Source organism: Panthera tigris, chromosome C2 (genome assembly GCF_018350195.1).
Source record: "Panthera tigris isolate Pti1 chromosome C2, P.tigris_Pti1_mat1.1, whole genome shotgun sequence".
Taxonomy (NCBI): domain Eukaryota; kingdom Metazoa; phylum Chordata; class Mammalia; order Carnivora; family Felidae; genus Panthera; species Panthera tigris.
Window position 1 is genome coordinate 145,410,096 of NC_056668.1, and position 20,488 is coordinate 145,430,583.

Sequence of the window (20,488 nt, forward strand, 5' to 3'; positions counted from 1 at the left end):
CCTACTGTAAGAAACAAAATATGCTGAAACAAAGCATAAAAAACTGCATCTAAAGAAAAGCATCACAGACCTACCAAGACAGAAATAAACTTCTGGAAGGTCCAAGGAGAGGAAGGGAGCTCAAGAAGTTCAGCCAGAAGTGTCTCTACCCCAGGGACATTTTCAGACTGAGGGAGGATAGCTAATACAGGAACCAGAAGGGTAAAGTGAGGGAACAGAGATAGTGGCCACCATGTGTGGAAACAGGCACTCCAAATACTTCAGGAAACAGAGTTCAAAGGTGTTCAACGTCACTAAGGGCAGTAAAGTAATTCTTCCTCTTGTTTAGGATTCAAAGATCTCCACCCTGAAATGGCGGTAGGGTATATACTCTAGAGACCGAGAAAAACTTCAAGCTTTGGTCCTGGGCTGCTAATTCCCCCGGATGCCCAGAAGAATGAAAATAAAATCTTCTCTCCCAAGGTAGGTAACTCCACTCCATATTTTAAATTATTCCTAAAGGTAATCTTTCAAACAAAAATATTCCGTAAACCATCAAACATTACAAGGTGTCTCTCTAGATAGAGAGCCAGGAGTCACAGATACAAGAATCAATGGGAATAGCGTTCAAGGGAATTTAGATATCAGAGTTAACAGAGGTAGACTAGGTGTAAATCTAGGCGTGCAATGGTCATGGAGATAGAGGCTGATCTTACAAATGTCAGCAAGAACCTAGAGGCATTATATATGTGAAAAAGACTCAATTAAAAGAAAACTGGATTAGATATAGCTGAAGACAGAATTCATGAATTTCAAAAAAGATTATCAAAATTATCCACAACAAAGCATGGAAAGAAAAAATTATGAAACATACAAAATAGAGAAAGAAACAGTGAGAAGATATCAAATACATTTAATTGGACAGTCCATCAGAAAGAGAAAGAAAAGGAGGGACTTAATAATTAAGTGAATAGTCTTCAAAATTCGGAAAAATATCATTCCACAGATTTAATAAGCCCAATAAAGCCAAAGCAAGATAAACCACACAGAATCCATATTTACAACACCATAGATAAATGGAAAATTAAAGAATACTTGAAAATCTTAAAGGAAGCCAAAATAAAAAGTAATTTTGTCATCAAAAAAATGAGTTAGTTAACTTTCTAACACACAAAAGGGGGAAAGAAAAGGAAAAAAATCATTAAAGTACCAAAAGCAAATTACTGTCAGAATTCTACTTCCAGAAAAAAATGAAATAAAGCCATTTTCAAAGAAGCAAAGCCTAACAGGATATGCTGCCTTTGGATCCACTAAGAAATTCCTAAATTAGGTCTTCAAGAAAAAGGAAAATTAGGCCAGATGGAATCTTGGAGATATAGCAAGCAATGAAGATATGTGCACAAAAATGTTCATAGCCAATTTTTGTAAAAGTCCAAAGTTGTAATAACCCAAGTGTCCATCACTGGAGCAAAGATAACAAATTGTGCTATAATCGTATGGAAAACTATACAGCAGTGAAAATGAATAATCATCAGATTGCGTCAAAACACAGATGAATCTTACAGACATAAGGTAAATCTGAGCAACAACAACAAAGCCAAGCCAAAAATATATACACGATTCCTTCAGAAAGGTAAAAATAAACTATATTATTTGAGGATCCATACTACGGAGAAGAACTAAAAACAAAGCAAAAGCCAATAACAAGAAAGAGTACATGGGGGACTTCTGTGCTTCTAGTTATATTCTTTGAATGTATCTGTAAAAAAAAAAAACTAAAAAAGAAAAAACGACCAACATCTTCCAACCCCCCCCCAACAAAAGCCCTCAGAATGAGCTATCAGAGAGGTTATTGAGTTACTTTTGCAATTAACAAGACTCCCTAAATTATAATTGTTCATCAATATCATAATGACTTAAGGGCAGGTATATTTGCTGTGTGAATGTGTATGCATAAGTGTTTGCATACATAAGTTATATACACCTTGAATTTAAAGATATGGTGACTATTTTACAGAGTTTCCCTTTTTCTATTCAGGGAAATTAATTAATTCTACAATTAATTTATTATTGCTGTTAACAGTTTTCCTACAAAGTAGGGTTTACATACAATTCCTAAAAGCCTACGAAAAATAAATCTACATTTGCCACCCCTGAGTTTCTACGAGATCAGAATAATTCTGTTCACATGTACTCGTATTAACATTTGGAATTGCCATGGAAGAAGAACCCAGAAGAAAACTGACTCCCTGAAATTTTCTGTCCTTGAAACAACAAAGCTGGAAAGCCTAACTAGGAATGTCAGGTATGTTTTCAAATATCTTCCTTGGAAAACAACACATATGACAATTAGAATTGTGCAAAGGAAAACAAACGGAACAATTTTTTCTAAGAAGTCAAAAGGGCCTCCCGTGTCATACCAGGGAGTAGAAATAAAAGAGAAAGCCTGTTGCGGTGAGTTCATAAAAAATAAAAGGCAAAAAAATGGCAGATGCTTGGAATCCTTTAAAAATGTGAAAACCAAATTCTATCCACCTGAGGCAGATCTAGCATGCTAATTACGGCAAGAATTTTTCTATTAGCTTCATTCCACGTTTCCTTTTGTGCCCTTTTACTCTAGGTATCTCATTTTTCTTAGATTTTAGCTTACAGAACCCTCCGATATAATGAGACCTTCATCAGTTTTGTTGTAAGGTAGGATACAAAAAAAAAGCAATCTGTAAATAGAATCCTCCTTCCGGGATATTTTCAACTGCTGGGACACAAGGGTAGACTTTCTCCCCCACTCCTGCCCCCACTTTTTATCATTTTAGCAAATCTGAAAGTCTTCTATGATGACTGGCAGAGAAGCAAAGGTTGGGGTCCCCTACTGAAACGGGATGGCTGTTATGAAGAATGAAGTCTTTACCTGGAAGGATATCAGAGAGATTCCCACACTCTGAGGCTTCTCCAGAAATAGACAGGCAGAAGGTATTAAGTCCAATAGTGGCCAACACCCCAACTCATCTAAGTCAAACGGACGAAATTAATGTAGCTTAATCAGTAGGACCAGGTGGCAGTCACCCAAAGGTCTGAAGGAACTCAAGGATGAAATTGGGAAGCTGTTGGCCAAGATACTGGATCCAACACTGCAAACAGGCAGATTGTGAATGTCATTCTGTTCATTAGAAGGGGTCAAGAGAGGACCCAGGGAGCCTTAGAAAAGCAAGTATCTCTTCCGCTTGTCCAGTCGCCAATAAAGAACAGCATCATTAGACACTAAAACGAAAATAACTTCCTAGGGGAAAGACAATATGGTTTCTGAAAAAGGAAAGCATGAGTCACTGATTTATTATTGGTCTCTGAGGCATGTAGATAAAAGGCCAAATGTTGGCACAGTTTAGAGTAAAGACTTTTTTTCAAGTGCCAACATGAAAGGGGATGCGAGGAGGTAATGGATATATCAAGCCATATGGATAAGGCAAACAGTTTCTACACCCCGTCAAAACTGCAACATATTGGCAGGAAGGGGCACTTTTTAAGACTTGAAAGAGATCAGGTGGTGATGATAAAGGACATAGTACTTCACACTGCAGGTAACAGATTTAAAACACATCACCATTTGATGGTATTGGAAAAAGACACAAAGTAAGTTCACTTCAGGAAACATTTCGCTGAGCATTGAATGTCAAGCTTTGTACTAAGCAGTGGGACCATAGCGATGAATAAGATCCCTTCTGCCCTCCTAGTTCGGTCTGCTGTATACTGATTCCAAAAACCACGAAAAGGGTTCTGCGTTGGGACTAGGGCCCATTTACGACAAGTTGGTAACCACTGACGGAAATCGGGTAGGATAACCGCAATGATGCAGTAACTTATCCCTTGGAGCCACAGTTCACAAAGGCATTAATATATTAGGCTAAAAGGAGCACAGATCCAAAACAAAGTGCAAATCCTTTGTTAAAACCAATGACAAATGCAGTGCCAACCATAAACCCTAAAACCCAATTACTGGTTTATTCAGTGGAAAAAGACATAGTGGATTTTGAGTATGTGCAACTTTAACATTAATCACTATCTCCCTTTACCTCAGGGAAAAGGAAAACAGACATGATAAAGGGGCTTGTCACGACTGACTGAAAGCATGTGAGCCTTTTTTTATTTTTGACGTGATGCACACATATATACGTGCACGTGCACAAATTTCCAAAAGCCTCATGAAAAGAAAATCAATTTTTGTTTATTACAATTTAAAAAAAAAAAGCCAAGAATTTAAAAAGGAAAGGGCGATTTAGCAACCATGAATTTGATGAGTTCTGCCAGTTTTAGGCAATCTCAACCTTGCTAAAAACTAAAAATTTTCTCTGTTCGTGCAGGAACATCTAAGACATGGAGAGTAATTTTGGCAGCATGAAGCACAGGAGACTGATGTCTCTCCTACAAGCAAAATGCTTCTTTTTTGTCATCAGTTTGAAACACCTACCTTCCTCTTTTTCTGCCACATTACTCAGGAGGCTGTCATTCCAAGGAAACTTACAATGTGCCTGTGTAGGGGGAAGTGTGAGTGTTCCCTGGCGTGAAAATAAGAACTTCTTTGATCATCAGATTGTTTAGTATTTTCAAACCATCTAATGGCACTTCCATAGGAACTCCATGAAGAAAAACAAGGGCTAACAAAGAAATCCTCACAAATCTGACACCGTGTGTTCCAGTTTCTCTCATAAATCTACTTTCCCTTCCTTCTTTCTTTTCTTGCACAATTTTGTTTAAAAAACAGCATATAGTAATTGTCATTTGCAATATCAGTTACCACCCAGAATAAAAATCTAAATGGGGCTAAAAGGTAACACATTTCTGGGGCACCTCGGTGGCTCAGTCAGTTGAGCGTCCGACTTCAGCTCAGGTCATGATCTCGCAGTTTGTGAGTTTGAGTCCCACGTCGGGCTCTGTGCTGACAGCTCGGAGCCTGGAGCCTGCTTTGGATGCTGTGTCTCCCTCTCTCTCTGCCCCTCCCTCACTCGCACTCTGTCTCTCAAAAATGAATAAACATTTTTAAAAACTGTAAAAAAAAGAAAAGGTAACACATTTCTCAGGTATACTATTCCAGTGAAAATCTCTGCCTTCTTCTGGGGGACCATATTGGGAGATGATATTGGGCTCCTTTTTCTTGTTTTCTCTTTGCATCGTAGGACTGGGCCCGTAATGGACCTTTGGTGAGTGTGTATTGAATGAATTTCCTATACTCTTCTTCTTGCTACTCCTTCTCCTCATGAATAACCAGGACTCCTAAAGAGTGTAAAGAGAATAACTATTCTCCTAAAGAATAGAGGAGGATTCTGATCTTCCTCTAGAATGAAGAACTGCAAACTTATCGGCCTCACATTTGAAACCTAGGTATAGCCCACAGTTGCATGTCAATACCTCTGTCTAAAAAAGATCCCTCAGAAAGAGCTATGTCAATAAATAACACTAGAAGGAAAACGTGTCTGTAAGTGTGGGTATACACATGGCTTACCTGCTAAATTGACAAAGCTAAAAACCCCTGTGATGTCAAAGGTTAACACATACACACACACACACACACACACACACTCATACTCTACTAGTGAGAAGGCAAGCAATATTTTAGAAGGAAAATTAGGACATAAGTATAAAAAAACATCATGAAAGATCATCATGGCTCTTCTACTTCTAGGAATTTTTTATAAGGAAAGAATATAGGATTTACACAAAGATTTAGCCCTCAAAGATGGCAGCCAAATCTCTAACAGCCAAACATTAAAACAACCTAATTGAGTGCTTGCATCAGCAGCACGTATACGAAAACAACCTAACTGGTCAGCAATAACGAGATGGTCAAGTTAATTATATCAAAATGATAGAATACTATGCAGCTGTTAAAAACATATAGAATGAATATTGGTTAACTAAAAAGCAATTGGTTAAGCGAAAATAGTATGCTAAAAGAAAAATATGTTATAATTTATTTATTTTGATTTATTTTTATTTTTTTGAGAGAGAGTGAGAGAATGTGTGCACATGAGCAGAGGAGGAGTAGAGGGAGAGGGAGAGAGAATCTTATGCTGCCGGATGCAGGTCTTTATCTCACAACCATGAGATCATGGAGATCATGACCTGAGCCAAAATCAAGTCAGATGCTTAACCAACTCAGGCCACCTAGGCATCCCTGTTACAATCTTTTTAGATTAGGTATGTGCACCTGTGTGTGTGTGTGTGTATACACACACATTTATTTATTTATTTATTTATTTATTTAATTTTAATTTTTCTTAACGTTTTATTTATTTTTGAGACAGAGAGAGACAGAGCATGAACAGGGGAGGGTCAGCGAGAGGGAGACACAGAATCCGAAACAGGCTCCAGGCTCTGAGCTGTCAGCACAGAGCCCGACGCGGGGCTCGAACTCACGGACCGCGAGATCATGACCTGAGCCGAAGTCGGTCGCCCAACCGACTGAGCCACCCAGGCGCCCCCACATTTATTTATTTAAATGCATATATGCAGAAGAACATACATAAGTGGGCATGCAGTTATCTGAATTGTCTCTTTTTCTTCATTTTTCTCCATATCTGAATTTTCTGATTTGTCTATGATGCATATTAATTGCTTCTGAAATAAACATATAAAAACAGACATAATAAAAAAATCCACAAGACCAACATAGTCTTTCTAAAGACAATTAAATTTAAAAAAGTGCCCCTTAAATTGTTTGATGAAACAGGAAATCCCTGTGAGTTAATATTGGTTGATAACGGTAGGTAGAAATGGAGAGAAAACATCCATGCTCAAAAATTCATCTGATTGGTATTTTCTCATTTCATGTATCTATTAGAGTTCCCCCCACCTTTAAACTAAACAGTCCTTCTAATAAGCACTAAAAATTAAAAAGCCAACATTGAGATTTTTCTCCATCTATGCAACTGATTTTTAGAATATATTGCCTTTTCTTTTAGATCAAAGCATCAAAATTGCCTTTGATCCAAAACAGCCATGTAGTGCCAGCATTTACATCTGAAGTCAACCTATTTATAATCACAGGGTTCTTTTTTTTTTTTTAACATCTGATTTTCTTTTTATCCCTATGATGCAAAGGCGACTAGTGATAGTACAATTCAGAGAACAGCAGCTCTGCTTTGTTTTGGAAGCCATCTTCTTTACTAATACAGGACATTAAAAATGCAAACACCACAGCTAGTCAATCAGGAAAACAGCGTTGTGAATGTCAGGGCTCGGAGGGTACAAATTAGGGAATTCGTTTTTCCCTTAACAGAAGTATATTCACTAAGTAATTTGCTTTCTTTTAACTAGAGTTATCCCCTTCCATTAACTGGAGGAGTGAGTCCAAATTAAAATCGCTATTCATCAATTACTGCTGGAGGCACACTCCAGCCTCGTGTTAGGACCTAGGCAATAAAACTCATCAACTGCCATTTTCATCATTGTTATCTCAGAGCGTTCGAAAGGAACGATTTGGGGTAGGGGAGAAATTGGAAACTCCTAGTTATTGCTGACATGATAGCAAGTATTTTTGAGGATTTTTAATATATTTAAGCAGTCAATTTTTCAGTGAATTCTAATTTCATCCTTGCTTAGTGTATACTTGCTAGGCACTGGGAATACAGTGGCAAATACAATGACCTAGTCTATATCCTCACACAGCTTATGTTCTAGAGGGAGGGAAAGTGAATACATGAGAAATCTTAATTACCCATCATGATGAGCACTTACGGGAAGGGGGCGGGGTCTGAGAAAGAAGAATGGGAAGATGCCGGTCCACCTGGTGAGTCTGGGATCTCTTCTTTAAGGAAGTTACATTTAAGCTTCAACACAAAGGATGGCAGTCATGAACATTCCTCATAATACGCTTCTCTCAAAGAGTATTTTATTAGCATCCCGCTTTCCTGATGTTCCTCCTACCTCCCCAGCCATTCCAACTTCAGCTTTCACGGACTCTGAAGTTCCTCAGGGCTAAATTCTACATCTTCTTCTCTTCTCGGTTCCAAGTTCTTCCCAAGACAATCCATTCCACTCCTGTGACCTTGGAGAACATCTATGTAGCAGCAATTCCCAATATACTTTTGCAGCCCAGACCCCCTCATCCTAGCTCTGCATCTACACGTCAACTGCCTACATGACATCTTCACTCGAAAACTTCATAGGAATCCCAAATTTAATGTAGCCAATGCTAAAAATCAAGATACTTCACTCTCAAATCTTCTCATCCTCTAGCAATCTCCATCTGCCTACACATGAACCTTCACTCAGTTGCTGCATCACTAGACAAGAGAGTCAACCATGACACCTGTTCTTCATCTCCCTCATATAACTGGTGATTCAACCCTATCTGGTTGGTGGACAGATAAAGTATATCTTAAATTTCATCACATTTTTCCATCTCCCTGCCATCAACTCTTCCTTGGACACTGCAAGCTTCATATTCTTGCCTCCACTCTTGCCTACCTCCAATTCACGGTCTTAAATGCAAATTTATTCAGATTACTCTCTGGTTTTAAAATTCTTTCTGTTCTGGGGACACCTGGGTGGCTCAGTCGGTTGAGCATATGACTCTTAATTTTGGCTCAGGTCATGATCTCACAGTTTGTGGAATCGATCCCCGTGTCGGGCTCTGTGCTGACAGCATGGAGCCTGCTTGGGTTCCTTTCTTACAATTCCTTCCTTTCTTAAAAAAAAAAAATGTGTATGTTCTGTTTCTTCCGGCCGAAACATCTCAGTTCTCCCTGATATACATTCTCTGAGTGCCATACTCTTTTCTGTATCAGATAGGAGTGCATTTGGCTACAAGGGACAGATCACCCAGTGGAAGTGATTTCAGCAATAAGGACAATAAATGACCTCGTATCACAAAACGGTTGCAAAGTAATCACTTCCAGCATCAGCACAACACTTTGTGACTGAGGGTCATCGTCGTATGGCTGCAAGGCGGCTGTCAGAACTCCACACATCATGCCCTGACCCAACTTCATTCAAGGTAGAAAAGGGGAAAGGATGCTTTCCTCTTGTGTGTATAACCCCCAGCTGCAGGTAAAACAGTTCTCAACAGTCCTCACACTTCCTCTAGCCTGTACCGACCACAGCTGTGTCATATTGTAGCTCTTACTGCAAGGGAGACTGCTTAGATAGTTCGGGAAGGAGAAAGGAAGGCGGTTGGAATGGCTATAGTATATATGATCAACAGTGTCTGACACATTCTTCGGAGCGCTTACTAAAATAATAATAAAAACATTAAATATGAACATTTTGTTCATCGTCTTCTCGGTAAGATTATAAGCTCTTTGACTACAGGGAATGTGCCCGTTTTATAAGCCCCAAATTAGCACAGCACCTGGCCTACCCAGGAAGTCAGTTAGCATTGGCTGAATAATGAATGAATAAATACAAAAGAGAACAGAGGCAGAAAATAGGTGCAAAAGGGACAGAAAACTGCCAACGCAAAACTTGCTTACGCTGATTGTCCTCTCTCAGCTCTCATGGTTCCGCTCTCCATTCCAGTTAATTTAAAAACAATCCTTTATGTGAAGGGGCGCCAGTGTGGCTCAGTCAGTTGAATGTCTGACTCTTGATTTTGGCTCAGGTTGTGATCTCAGGGTTGTGGAATTGAGCCCCATGTTGGGGTCTCCACTGAGCATGGATCCTGCTTAAAAGTCTCTCTCCCTCTCCCTTTGCCCCTCCCCAACTGGTGTTCTCTCTCTCTCTCTCTCTCTCTCTCAAAAAAAAAAAAAGTAATAGTAATAATAATAATAAAATCATAAAAACAATCTTTTATTTTTAAAAGAAGCTTAAAACTTTTGGGGCACCTGGGTGGCTCAGTCGGTTAAGTGTCTGACTTTGGCCCAGGTCATGATCTCGAGGTTCTTGAGTTCAAGCCCTGCCATCAGGCTCTGTGCTGACAGCTCAGAACCTGGAGCCAACTTCAGATTCTGTGTCTCCCTCTCTCTGCCCCTCCCCCGCTTGTTCGTTCTCTTTCTCTCTCTCTCCCTCTCCCTCTCAAAAGTAAATAAACTTTAAAAAATCAGTAAAAAAGGCAACTTTTAATAACATTCAATTCTTTGCACAACAAATACAATTTCCGCAACTTTTTAATTCCTGCCATGGAAGTCGACATGGGTATTGTTTTTTTATTGAGATCCAGGAATGAATTCTTTACAAAAATAAAATAAAATTGTCACCCCTTTAATAGAGTTAGACGATGCAGAAAATTTTGAATTGCATCAAGTACATAAATGCAAATCAATTCTTGGCTAAAACATCATTCGACAAGAAAAATGTATAAAAGCCAGAAAGTTATTTAAAAGAGCAGTCATCAAATTTTTGGTCTAACTTTTCCACTCCTGAAAGTGTCACGCCAACAGATAAGGATGTCATTCAGATTGGCGGACTGGGGAGAAGGCAGATGTAGAATGCCAGGCACAGAAAGGATGCTTAATATATTTTTGTTCTTATGTCTAGAGCAAAGGAAAACCTGGGTTTATTCCTAACTCTGTCATGTCCTAAATACGTACCACAGGCAAGCCGAGGATGTTCCTTGGTTCATGAATGATAATCTTAAACTACCTTTCAGTTATAAAACGAAATAATAACTTGAGAAGTTAAATGCAAAACAAAAAATGGTGTGAAATACAACCGACAGTAGACAACCCAATAAAATAGGAGGCAATAAATTCATAGTTCTGAGAGTATCTCTATTTCCACATGCAGAATCGGTTTCTGTAGCTTCTGATGGATACTGAAAGGGAGGAAGAAATTGTACTTTGTCCTAGGTTCTTCTAACTGGACTCTAAATTAAATTTCCCATTTAGGGGCACCTGAGCGGCTCAGTGGGTTAAGGGTCCGACTTTGGCTCAGGTCATGATATCACAGTTCGTGAGGTTAAGCCCCACGTCAGGCTCTGTGCCGACAGCTCAGAGCCTGGAGCCTGCTACAGATTCTGTCTCCTTGTCTCTCTGCCCCTCCCCTGCTGTGCACTGTGTCTCTCTCACACTCTCAAAAATAAATAAACGTTAAAATTTTTTTTAAAAAAAGAATTAAATTCCCATGAAGGCAGATTAACAAGAGAGAAAAACCAAAGTCTTATTATGGGCACATGGAGGCCGAAGAATGAGATCGAGACCCAAACAAATGACGAAGGCGGTTTTTACACATTTTAGACAATGAGACAATACATTTGTGAAGCCTTGACATGATAAAGAAAACGTGTTTGGAAATTTTAACTGGTTAGGAATTCTAAGTGGAATTTGAGTTGGAGTAGTAGATTAGTAAAAAGAAAAGTAACAATTTGTTTGTACAGCTTTCTCAGCTTTACAATTCCTGTCTCTGGTGGTCAGGATGTCTTGTTACTTCTTTCTACAGGGAGGGCACCTTTCAGGTGGGAGATTTGTCTTCTGTTTTCAGGAGGCCAGAGGGGACCTGAGTGTCCTTGCCCTGACTGATTCCCAAGTGGCTTCAATTCAAAATAATCAATATGCCACTGGGGCACATTTTAGGTGGGCCTGCCCTTGGCCCCTACTACACTATTCTGTTCGGTCATCTCCAAACACAAAGAGTGCGGACATACAAATGTCACAATTCATCTTGAAAGAGAGTTGTAACTGCACAAGCAAGACTGGGTTTCAACTTTAAATATGGTTTTCCTTTGAAATAAAATTCCTTAAAAAGAGAAAATGACTTTAGCATTGGCAAAGGGAGTCCCCCTAAGGAAAAAAAAAATGTAAACAGATGGCTGAGAAAGATCACCCACATGCTGCACACATATCTTGAGGAGGCATTTCTAAGAATGAAGCGGCATTTCCCAGCCTGGGCCACTTCCCACAAGAATCCTTATTTTACCCGCGGAAAAACACAGGGTTTATACGTGTGGCCAGGGGGGACCCCCGCAGCGCCGTTGCAACCTGGCCCGCTGGGATCCAGACTAGCGTCTAACTACCACCCCCCCACCCCGACCACACACACACACACACACACACACACACACACGCAAAATGTTCCGAAAGAACATAATAAATCAGTGTTCGGTGATCAGCCCGGAACTAACATCTTCCCGTATGCATGCGCTGTTAAACCCTAGCTAAGCATATTAAGCATTCAATTTAATGTATGACACACATCTGTTCCGCTTTCTCAGCGAGCAGAAGTTTCAAGATAACTTCAATCCCAGACTTAATCAAGGAGAACAAAATCTTGGCCATGTTTAACACTGAGGTTTAAAATATAATCCCAATGAGGGCAAGAGAGACCATTTTGCTGTGACTAATGACATTATATGACACCTAAAGCTAAGCCCCAAAATCACCTGAGCAGAAACACTAGACTTTTTTTTTTTTTTTTAATCTGAGCCTCTGTAGTTTTCCTTTTCACGCCACCACCATTTACCAAAGACCTTCCACTGTATCCGGTTCAAAGCACCGAAACGTAACAAGAGCGAGGCCTCCGAAAACACGGTGGTTTCACCTTCCCTAATGCCCCAAGACCCTAAGAGGGAAAAGGAAAACTCACGGATCTGTCTTTTACGAGGAGAGCGCAGCACTGAATTCCAGCCATCAGCATCTTGTGGGGGTTCCAGGCCACGGAGTCGGCTCTGTTGCGGAAAACCAAACGGACAGGGAAGGAGGGAATAAGTAGCTTCTGGCGGCAAGATTACGATCATTAGTAGCACGTGATACTCACACCCAGGTGTTCAACAGGCTGCCTTGTTGGAGCAGTTGGGGGAGTTTGGGGTTTGGGTTGGTTTCCTTTCCAGTAAAGCGGTGACTTTGTCTCTGTTTTCATAGTCCCTCGAGTGTGCAAGATCCAGGCAGATGCGCTTGCCTGAACGCGAGGTGCCCCGGGCCTGGAAAAACCACATTTACCTGTGGATGCCTCTCAGGAGCTTGCGGTGCTTCCTTGACATCAAAGCTGAACCGCCCCACGAAGCCTGTGGAGATATTTATAGAACCACAACACGTTATTTCAATGCCATTCGTCTGTCAGTCTGCTGTCACAGAAAACCCTGAGTGACAACCTGTATGGTTTCCATACAACATCCAGTGCTCATCCCAACGAGTGCCCTCCTCAATGCCCATCACCCATTTTCCCCTCTCCCCCACCACACATCTCCAAAGGCAAGGGAATTAAAAGCAAAAAATGAACTTTTGGAACCTCTTCAAGATAAAACGTTTCTATGGGGCGCCTGGTGGCTCAGTCGGTTAAGCATCCGACTTTGGCTCAGGTCATGATCTTGCAGTTTGCGAGTTCGAGCCCCACAGCTGTGCTCACAGCTCAGAGCCTGGATCCTGCTTCAGATCCTATGTCTCCCTCTCTCTCTGCCCCTCCCCCTCTCTTGCTCTCTCTCTCTCTCTCTCTCTCTCTCAATAATAAATAAACATTTAAAAATTTAAAAAAAGATAAAAAGCTTCTACACGGCAAAAGAAACAATCAACAAAACTAAAAGGCAACCAACGAAATGGGAAAATACTTGCAAATAACATACACTTGCAAATGACATATCAGATAAAGGGTTAGTATCCAAAATCTATGAAGAACTTACCAAACTCAACACCCAAAAAACAAATAATCCAGTGAAGAAATGTTTTTATTCTTTAGTGTCATTATTGAAGCATAGTTGCCACACGACGTTACATTCGTTTCAGGGGTACAACGCAGTGATTTGACAATTCTATGTATTTCTCAGTGATCACCACGACAAGTATAGTTACCATCTGTCAGCATACGTCGTTATTACAGTATTATTGACTATATTCCTGATGCTGTACTTTTCATCTCTGTGATTTATTTATTTTATAACTGGAATTTTGTGCCTCTTAATTCCCTTCACCCATTTCACCCCCACCCGAGCCTCCCCACCTCCCGTCTGGTAACCACAGGTTTGTCCTCTGTATTTAAGAGGAAAATAGACAATATCCTTTGCAATGCTGGCATTCTCCCACACACAACATGCCAGGGTTGATAATGAGGTACGGGCTGAGGGCTGGCATTCTGAATAATAAAGAGCACAGTTGACAGGGTGGGTAGAGGGGTACACAGGAACTCAAAGCCAACTAGGAAGGGCTAGGTGGAACCCATTCATTAGATCTTTTCAGCCAAACAGTTTTCAGAAGTATTTGCAAATCAAAAATGTTTGAAGAGTGGGAGAAAGGAAGCCTGGGACTTAGGGAAGATGTCCACAGGAGACGTAAAACACTATGAGCGAAGGAGAAGACAGCTGAGACTGGGAAATGGAAGGAAACCCCACAGACAGGAAGTCTGGAGCCAGGAGTAGGGGGGATGCTGAGGGGTGGCGGGAGGGTGGAGGGAGGAAGAATCCACATGAGAAATAAGGAAGTCAGTCTGGTCCTTGAAATTGAGCAGACTTCTAAGTTTTAATTTGCAGAGTATGGAAGGGTAATGGTTGTGAGGGAGTATGAGGGCACCAACTTGGGCCATGTTGAATGCCCTCCATGGTTATCTAGATCACACAACACTGCATTGAGAATGGAGCCATTATTGCCTCAAAATTTTTAATGGAAAAACTAAGGTTCAGAGGTGGGAGGTGAGATCTGGGAGCCAAAGCCCATTCCTGCTTCAGGATAACATCCTGGCTTAGGGCCAAATGGTAGAAGACAGTGTGCGGAGCTGAGGGTGATGGAAGGAGGTGAGTTCAGGAGCCTCACACACCACATTCGAACACCTTCCCGTCTCCTGCACCACCCTCTGCCTCCTTTTCCTCCCCCAAAATCAAACAAATTCTCACAATCCTAGTGAGGGGCAAGGAAGTTTGAAAATCACATGAACTTCGAGCACCTGGGTGGCTCAGTCAGCTAAGCATCGGACTGCAGCTCAGGTCACGATCTCACAGTTCGTGAGTTTGAGCCCCATTTGGGCTCTGTGCTGATGGTGTGGAGACTGCTCTCTCTCTCTCTCTCCCTCCCTCTCTGTCCCTCCCCCACTTGTGCTCTCTCTCTGCTTTCCTCAAAATAAATAAAAAGAAAATCACATGAACTCTTTCAAGGTGTTAGCTCCATGGTTCAGAGTGGCTTGGCAGGGCCGGGAACAGCTCCTCCTCAGGCTTAGTCCTCAAAAGAGCTGACGGGAGAAGAACAACACCCCTCCGGGCACTGTCCTACTCCCCCCCCCCCCCGCCCCAGTTTGTCCTCTGTATTTAAGAGTCTCTTATGGCTGGCCTCCCTCTCTGTTTGAAACTATTTTTACCCCTTCCCTTCCCCCATGGTCTTCTGTTAAGTTTCTCAAGTTCCACATATGAGTGAAAACATATGATATCTGCCTTTCTCTGACTTATTTCACTTAGCATAATACCCTCAAGTTCCATCCACGTGGCTGCAAATGGCATGATTTCATCCTTTCTCATCGCCAAGTAGTATTCCATTGCATATATAAACCCCATCTTCTTTATCCATTTATCAGTGGATGGACATTCAGGCTCTTTCCATAGTTTGGCTATTGTTGAAAGCACTGCTATAAACATTGTGGTATATGTGCCCCTATGCATCAGCATTCGTGTATGTTATTCTCTTTGATTAATTAGTTAAGAAATTAATAGCAAGACCAATCTGGACAGGGAGGTGGAGGCAAGGGCAGAATTGAGATCTGGCAGCTTCTAAAGCCCCTGATGTTAAATACGTACGTATTTACTACCTCCCCTGGGATTGAGAATGAAGAGTGGGTAAGACATCCCAGCACGCTTGGCTGGGATGGGAAATCATGCAGTATCCAGGGCCTCTGCCTCAGAGAAGGGCCAGACCAGACGGTTCTTCTAGTCTGAGGCAGAGGGTACAGCAGCATTTGCCGTCCTGGAGGAAGGATAGTGCCAGAGATACAAACTGCCAAAACGCGGAAGTTTTCCTTAAGCAGTTGTGTAAAAATACACTATAATTAACCAAATGTAAGGCACTACCGAAGGTAAGAGTCACCATCTTTTGTGTGCCACCAGGAAAGAAAAAAAAAATGACATCAACGTACCAACTTCAGATGCATTAAAATGGAAACAAAGTAAGTAGATCTTGGAATTAGCCACATATGTCATCTATGCAGGGCAAGGAGGTTGTATGGAAAACCCCGAAGGGCAATAATTACATTTGTAAAAAAGAAAGAGAGTGGATGACTGTTTTTAGTATTTTCTAGGGTTTAAAAAAATATTTTCCAGAAAATTTCAGACAGGCCAAAGTAATTACTGCAATTGTGCTAATTTTTATCTTTAAACTTAATAAACTATCCATGGTATATGAGGTTTCTTCGAGATCAGCTACATGCTCCTTTATTTTAAAAAAAAATTGTTTTAGGGGCACCTGGGTGGCTAAGTCGGTTGGGCATCTGACCTCTGCTCAGGTCATGATCTCACCATTTGTGAGTTCAAGCCCCGTGTCAGGCTCTGTGCTGACAGCTCAGAGCCTGGAGCCTGCTTCGGATTCTGTCCCCCTCTCTCTCTCTGCCCTTCCCCCCACTCTCAAAAATAAACATTTAAAAAATGCAAAAATTCTTTACAGTTCTTTTTAAGTTTTTTTAAAACCTTATTTATTTTGAAAGAGAGAGAGGGAGAGAGGGAGAGGGGCAGAAAGAGAGAGAATCCCAAGCAGGCACCGTGCTGTCAGTGCAGAGCTCGATGCGGGGCTCAATCCTACAAACCATGAGATCACGACCTTAGTTGAAATCAAGAGTCAGATGCTTAACAGACTGAGCTAACCAGGCACCCCCCCCTTTATAAAATTTTATCAACAGATTCAATATGATTATTATAACGATATAATGTAGTATTCCATTACATCCAGCCTGCAATATTTTTAAAGTTTATTTATTTATTTTGAGAGAGAGAGAGAAAAACAGTGATAGTGGGGAAGGGGCAGAGAGAGAGGGAAAGAGAGAATCCCAAGCAGGCTCTGCACTGTCAGCACAGAGCCCGGTGCAGGACTCAAACTCATGACCCGCAAGATCCTGAGCTGAAACCAAGAGTGGGACGCTTAACCCACTGACCACCCAGGGTACTCCCAGCCTGGGATATTAAAGCATGAGTGACCACTGTCTCAGTGTGGGAGCTAATCTCGTTAACAGGTCAGATAAACCGTAGTCCAACTTGTCTAATACCGCTAGATGTCTAGTAGGTGCAAATCAAACAATTTGTGTGGCTTAAAGACTCTTATAAGAGTGTTTCCTTAAAAAATGTCAACCTTCGGGGTGCCTGGGTGGCTCAGTCGGTTAAGCGTCTGACTTCGGCTCAGGTCATGATCTCACAGTCTGTGAGTTCGAGCCCCGCATCGGGCTCTGTGCTGACAACTCAGAGCCTGGAGCCTGTTTCAGATTCTGTGTCTCCCTCTCTCTCTGCCCCTCCCCTGTTCATGCTCTGTCTCTCTGTCTCAAAAATAAATAAACGCTAAAAAAAAATTTAAAAAAAAAATGTCAACCTTCTTTTTTTTTCTTTTTTCTTTTTTTTTTTTTTTTGAAAATCTAGGGAGGTTTTCATTCATACTTATAAATCACAATTCTCTCTGAGCCTCTCTTAAGTCTTTAATCTCACTCCCAATTTAGAAACTGCTGTACCTGCTCTGCTTTCCCTAAACTACATAATCCATATTTGATGTTTCTTTTATGAGAATGGAATTTTTAAGTATAACTGCTGATATACTTGATTTTTTTCCCCGTATTTCCACAGTCACAGAGTACTCACTTCATATTATCTTTTAGGACGGAATGTATTATTATGCTCCTAAGTCTATAAAAATCAATAAGATAAAAGCTGAAATGTGAACAAGTACAAATGCGACAATCCCATTTAAAGTCACAAATAATCTACCTGAAGCCTTGCCATCGGCATACTAATAGGGCCGGTGACTCTAGCGAGATTTACATCACTGCTGCTTTTACCAAATATTAGCATATGCTTAATGAAAGCCTTGAGCTGCTGAAAAATTCTCTCTGTAACCCAGGCACTGTACTTTGAAAGCATAAAATCATACAAACTATAAAATTGTGTGTAGATATATCCCCCAAATGCTTAGTTACCTTCCGTTCAGAAAGTCAAAAATAGCGTGCTTTATTTTTCTGCTAAGGAGGATATGAATCACTCACTTGCCAGAAGAAAGTTCCCTATGGTGTCATCAGTATGTTCAACCATCCCTTCTATTAGGTTGAATCAAACTAATTAACTCCTCGTTTTATAAAAAGAAAAGGAAAACCAAAAGCTCGACAAGCATTCAGAACCGGCCGAATTCAAATTATTAACCCTGGATCAGTAGAATTTGAAGAGTTACCTTTAATTAAGGGAAAATGTATTAGGAAGAGCCCCAGGACTTACAAAATTAATTAGGAAAAAAAAAAAGTCCATTCTTTAAGTTAGAAAATTATGAAGAATGCAAGTTATCTCAGTCCCTCTCAAATAATTATCTACGAGGGATCCAGACAAAACCTGCTGTAATTATAGCAGGCAATTATGTAATGCAGCTTTTTGCATTTTCCGGCTGATTGGAATCATGTCATTTTAGAGCTAGAAGATACCTCACAGACCACATCAGCTATCTCCCTCTTTATAAATGAAACCAAAGCCCAAACGGGTGAGGTCACAATGAAGAAGAGACCAGTTAGAACCCAAAGTCAAAGTCTCTTGATTCTGTAGTTCACTGTGCCCCTCATACCACACCCGCATCATGACAGTACTAGATTGAAGGGACCAGAGGAAATGGTTCACGGGAGAAGAGGAAATAAAATAGAATCTGGAAAGCAAAACCAAAATTTACACCAAGTCTTGGCATCTTCTTCTTTATTACCTTATGGAAAATGACATATATATTTCCCCTAATTAGAAATATACGCTTGGGGCTCCTGGGGAGCTCAGTCGGTTAAGCGTCCGACTTCGGCTCAGGTCAGGATCTCGCGGTTCATGAGTTTGAGCCCCTCGTCGAGCTCTGTGCTGACAGCTCAGAGCCTGGAGCCTGCTTCGGATTCTGTGTCTCCCTCTCTCTCTCTCTCTCTGCTCCCCCCGCTCCCCCGCTCACACTCTGTCTCTCTCTCTCTCTCTCTCTCTCAAAAATAAATAAACGTTAAAAAAATTTTTTTTAAAGAAAGAAATACACAAATGAAAGTAGCTGGGACCTCACGTCTAGTTTCTGAGAACATGAAAGACATCCCACCGCAGCGGCAAACAGACAAGGAAGTCGAACCAATGGGTACAGACAAATGCACTTACATCCACATGAAGCCAGAGGCCGTGCCTCTCACAGATGTCCGCTATTTCATCCAGAGGATCAAAGGCTCCCAGCACGGTGGTACCAGAGGTGGCACAGACGAGAAACGGAGCTGCTCCCTGTGAGGAGGACCCACAGACAAGAACTGTCACCATCACCACTATGTTTGTCCTGTAGCAGGTTGGTAAACAGAACCGTTATACATCCAGAGATCTACGGGGTTCCGTCGGAGGTGACCACTCCTGCAGAGTGCTTTTCAACTCCTCCGCAATCTCATCTCAGAGAGGTCAGGGAAACTGGGACAATGCTGTGACAGCAAGAGTCCTTGGTCCCAACTTGATACTCATCGTAACCCTTTTTATTCTCATTTTCTTTCCGTAGTATTCTACGCTCTCAGATTTCCCACACGGAAAGTGAGGATGCTCTGCCCAGTGGCAGGCTGGCGTTCTATGCGATCGCTAACTCCTTTTGGGGGCATGTCACTGGGGCCTGGGTGCCCGCGTGGTTGCGCCTCCACAAAATAACCAGGAGGACGACTGGAAAACAAGCAGCTCCAGGGGCAAACCGTGGAGGCCCGTCTGCCTGTCACTTTGCAAAGTAAGCAGAGCTACAAAACAAAGAGTGTGTGCTCAGGTACAAAGTGGTATCCGAGGGGATAAAGTAACCTCACTCGGCGACACTTGCCAAGATGGGTGCCCCACAGAGAAATCCATTAGAAAGTGCTAGAAAAGAGAACCTGCATCACTCCTACCGCGATTATGCCTCTTCATACAGCCCGTGGCTACATCTTGTAGAGCGAACAGGTGCCAGAGGGAAATGGGGTGGGGGAGGGAGACTGTGGGAACACACGCAGAGATGAATGGCAATTGTAGCCAAGCAAGCCAGATGCCCTGGTCCCATAAGGAACTTCAGAGCAGCCAGATAGAGGGAAGCACATGAGGTTGTTGACCTCATAGATCCATCCCCGTATGTCAGCAAAGAGGCTCTGCTCACTGTGGAAGTGACTTGGGAGGGAAAATTTGCACACAGAAGTAGGGGTGGAGGAAGCAGGGAGAATCCGAAGATTCTAGAGCTCCTGGGGAACAAGTGACAAGAACGTTTACTGCCTATAAAAGTCATTTTACCTCCCTTTAGGACGGAGTCCTAGTTTTCTCTGTTTTATCTTGAAGTTCAGTTGTTCTTACGTCCCATTTAATGTCAGGTGGTGTTCCGGTTGAACCTGACTCATTCCCATTTAGCTGACCTTCGACAGAAGGACGTTACTTCTCAGTGGAAAGAGAAGCAGAGCAAAGACACTTGGTCCACCTCTTTAAATTGAGATGCACGGG

The 20,488-nt window shown here is 41.6% G+C and overlaps 1 protein-coding gene across 1 annotated transcript in view; it reads right to left on the minus strand.

Moving 5' to 3' along the window:
* Positions 1-20,488, minus strand: part of GADL1 (glutamate decarboxylase like 1) — a 278,233-nt gene that overhangs the window by 93,338 nt on the left and 164,407 nt on the right. The window contains exons 12-14 of the mRNA XM_042956241.1: positions 19,163-19,279; positions 12,843-12,907; positions 12,490-12,571 (exon numbers count right to left, since the gene is read on the minus strand). Of these exons, the coding sequence (XP_042812175.1) occupies positions 12,490-12,571; positions 12,843-12,907; positions 19,163-19,279 (264 nt within the window). The remainder of the gene's footprint in view (positions 1-12,489; positions 12,572-12,842; positions 12,908-19,162; positions 19,280-20,488) is intronic.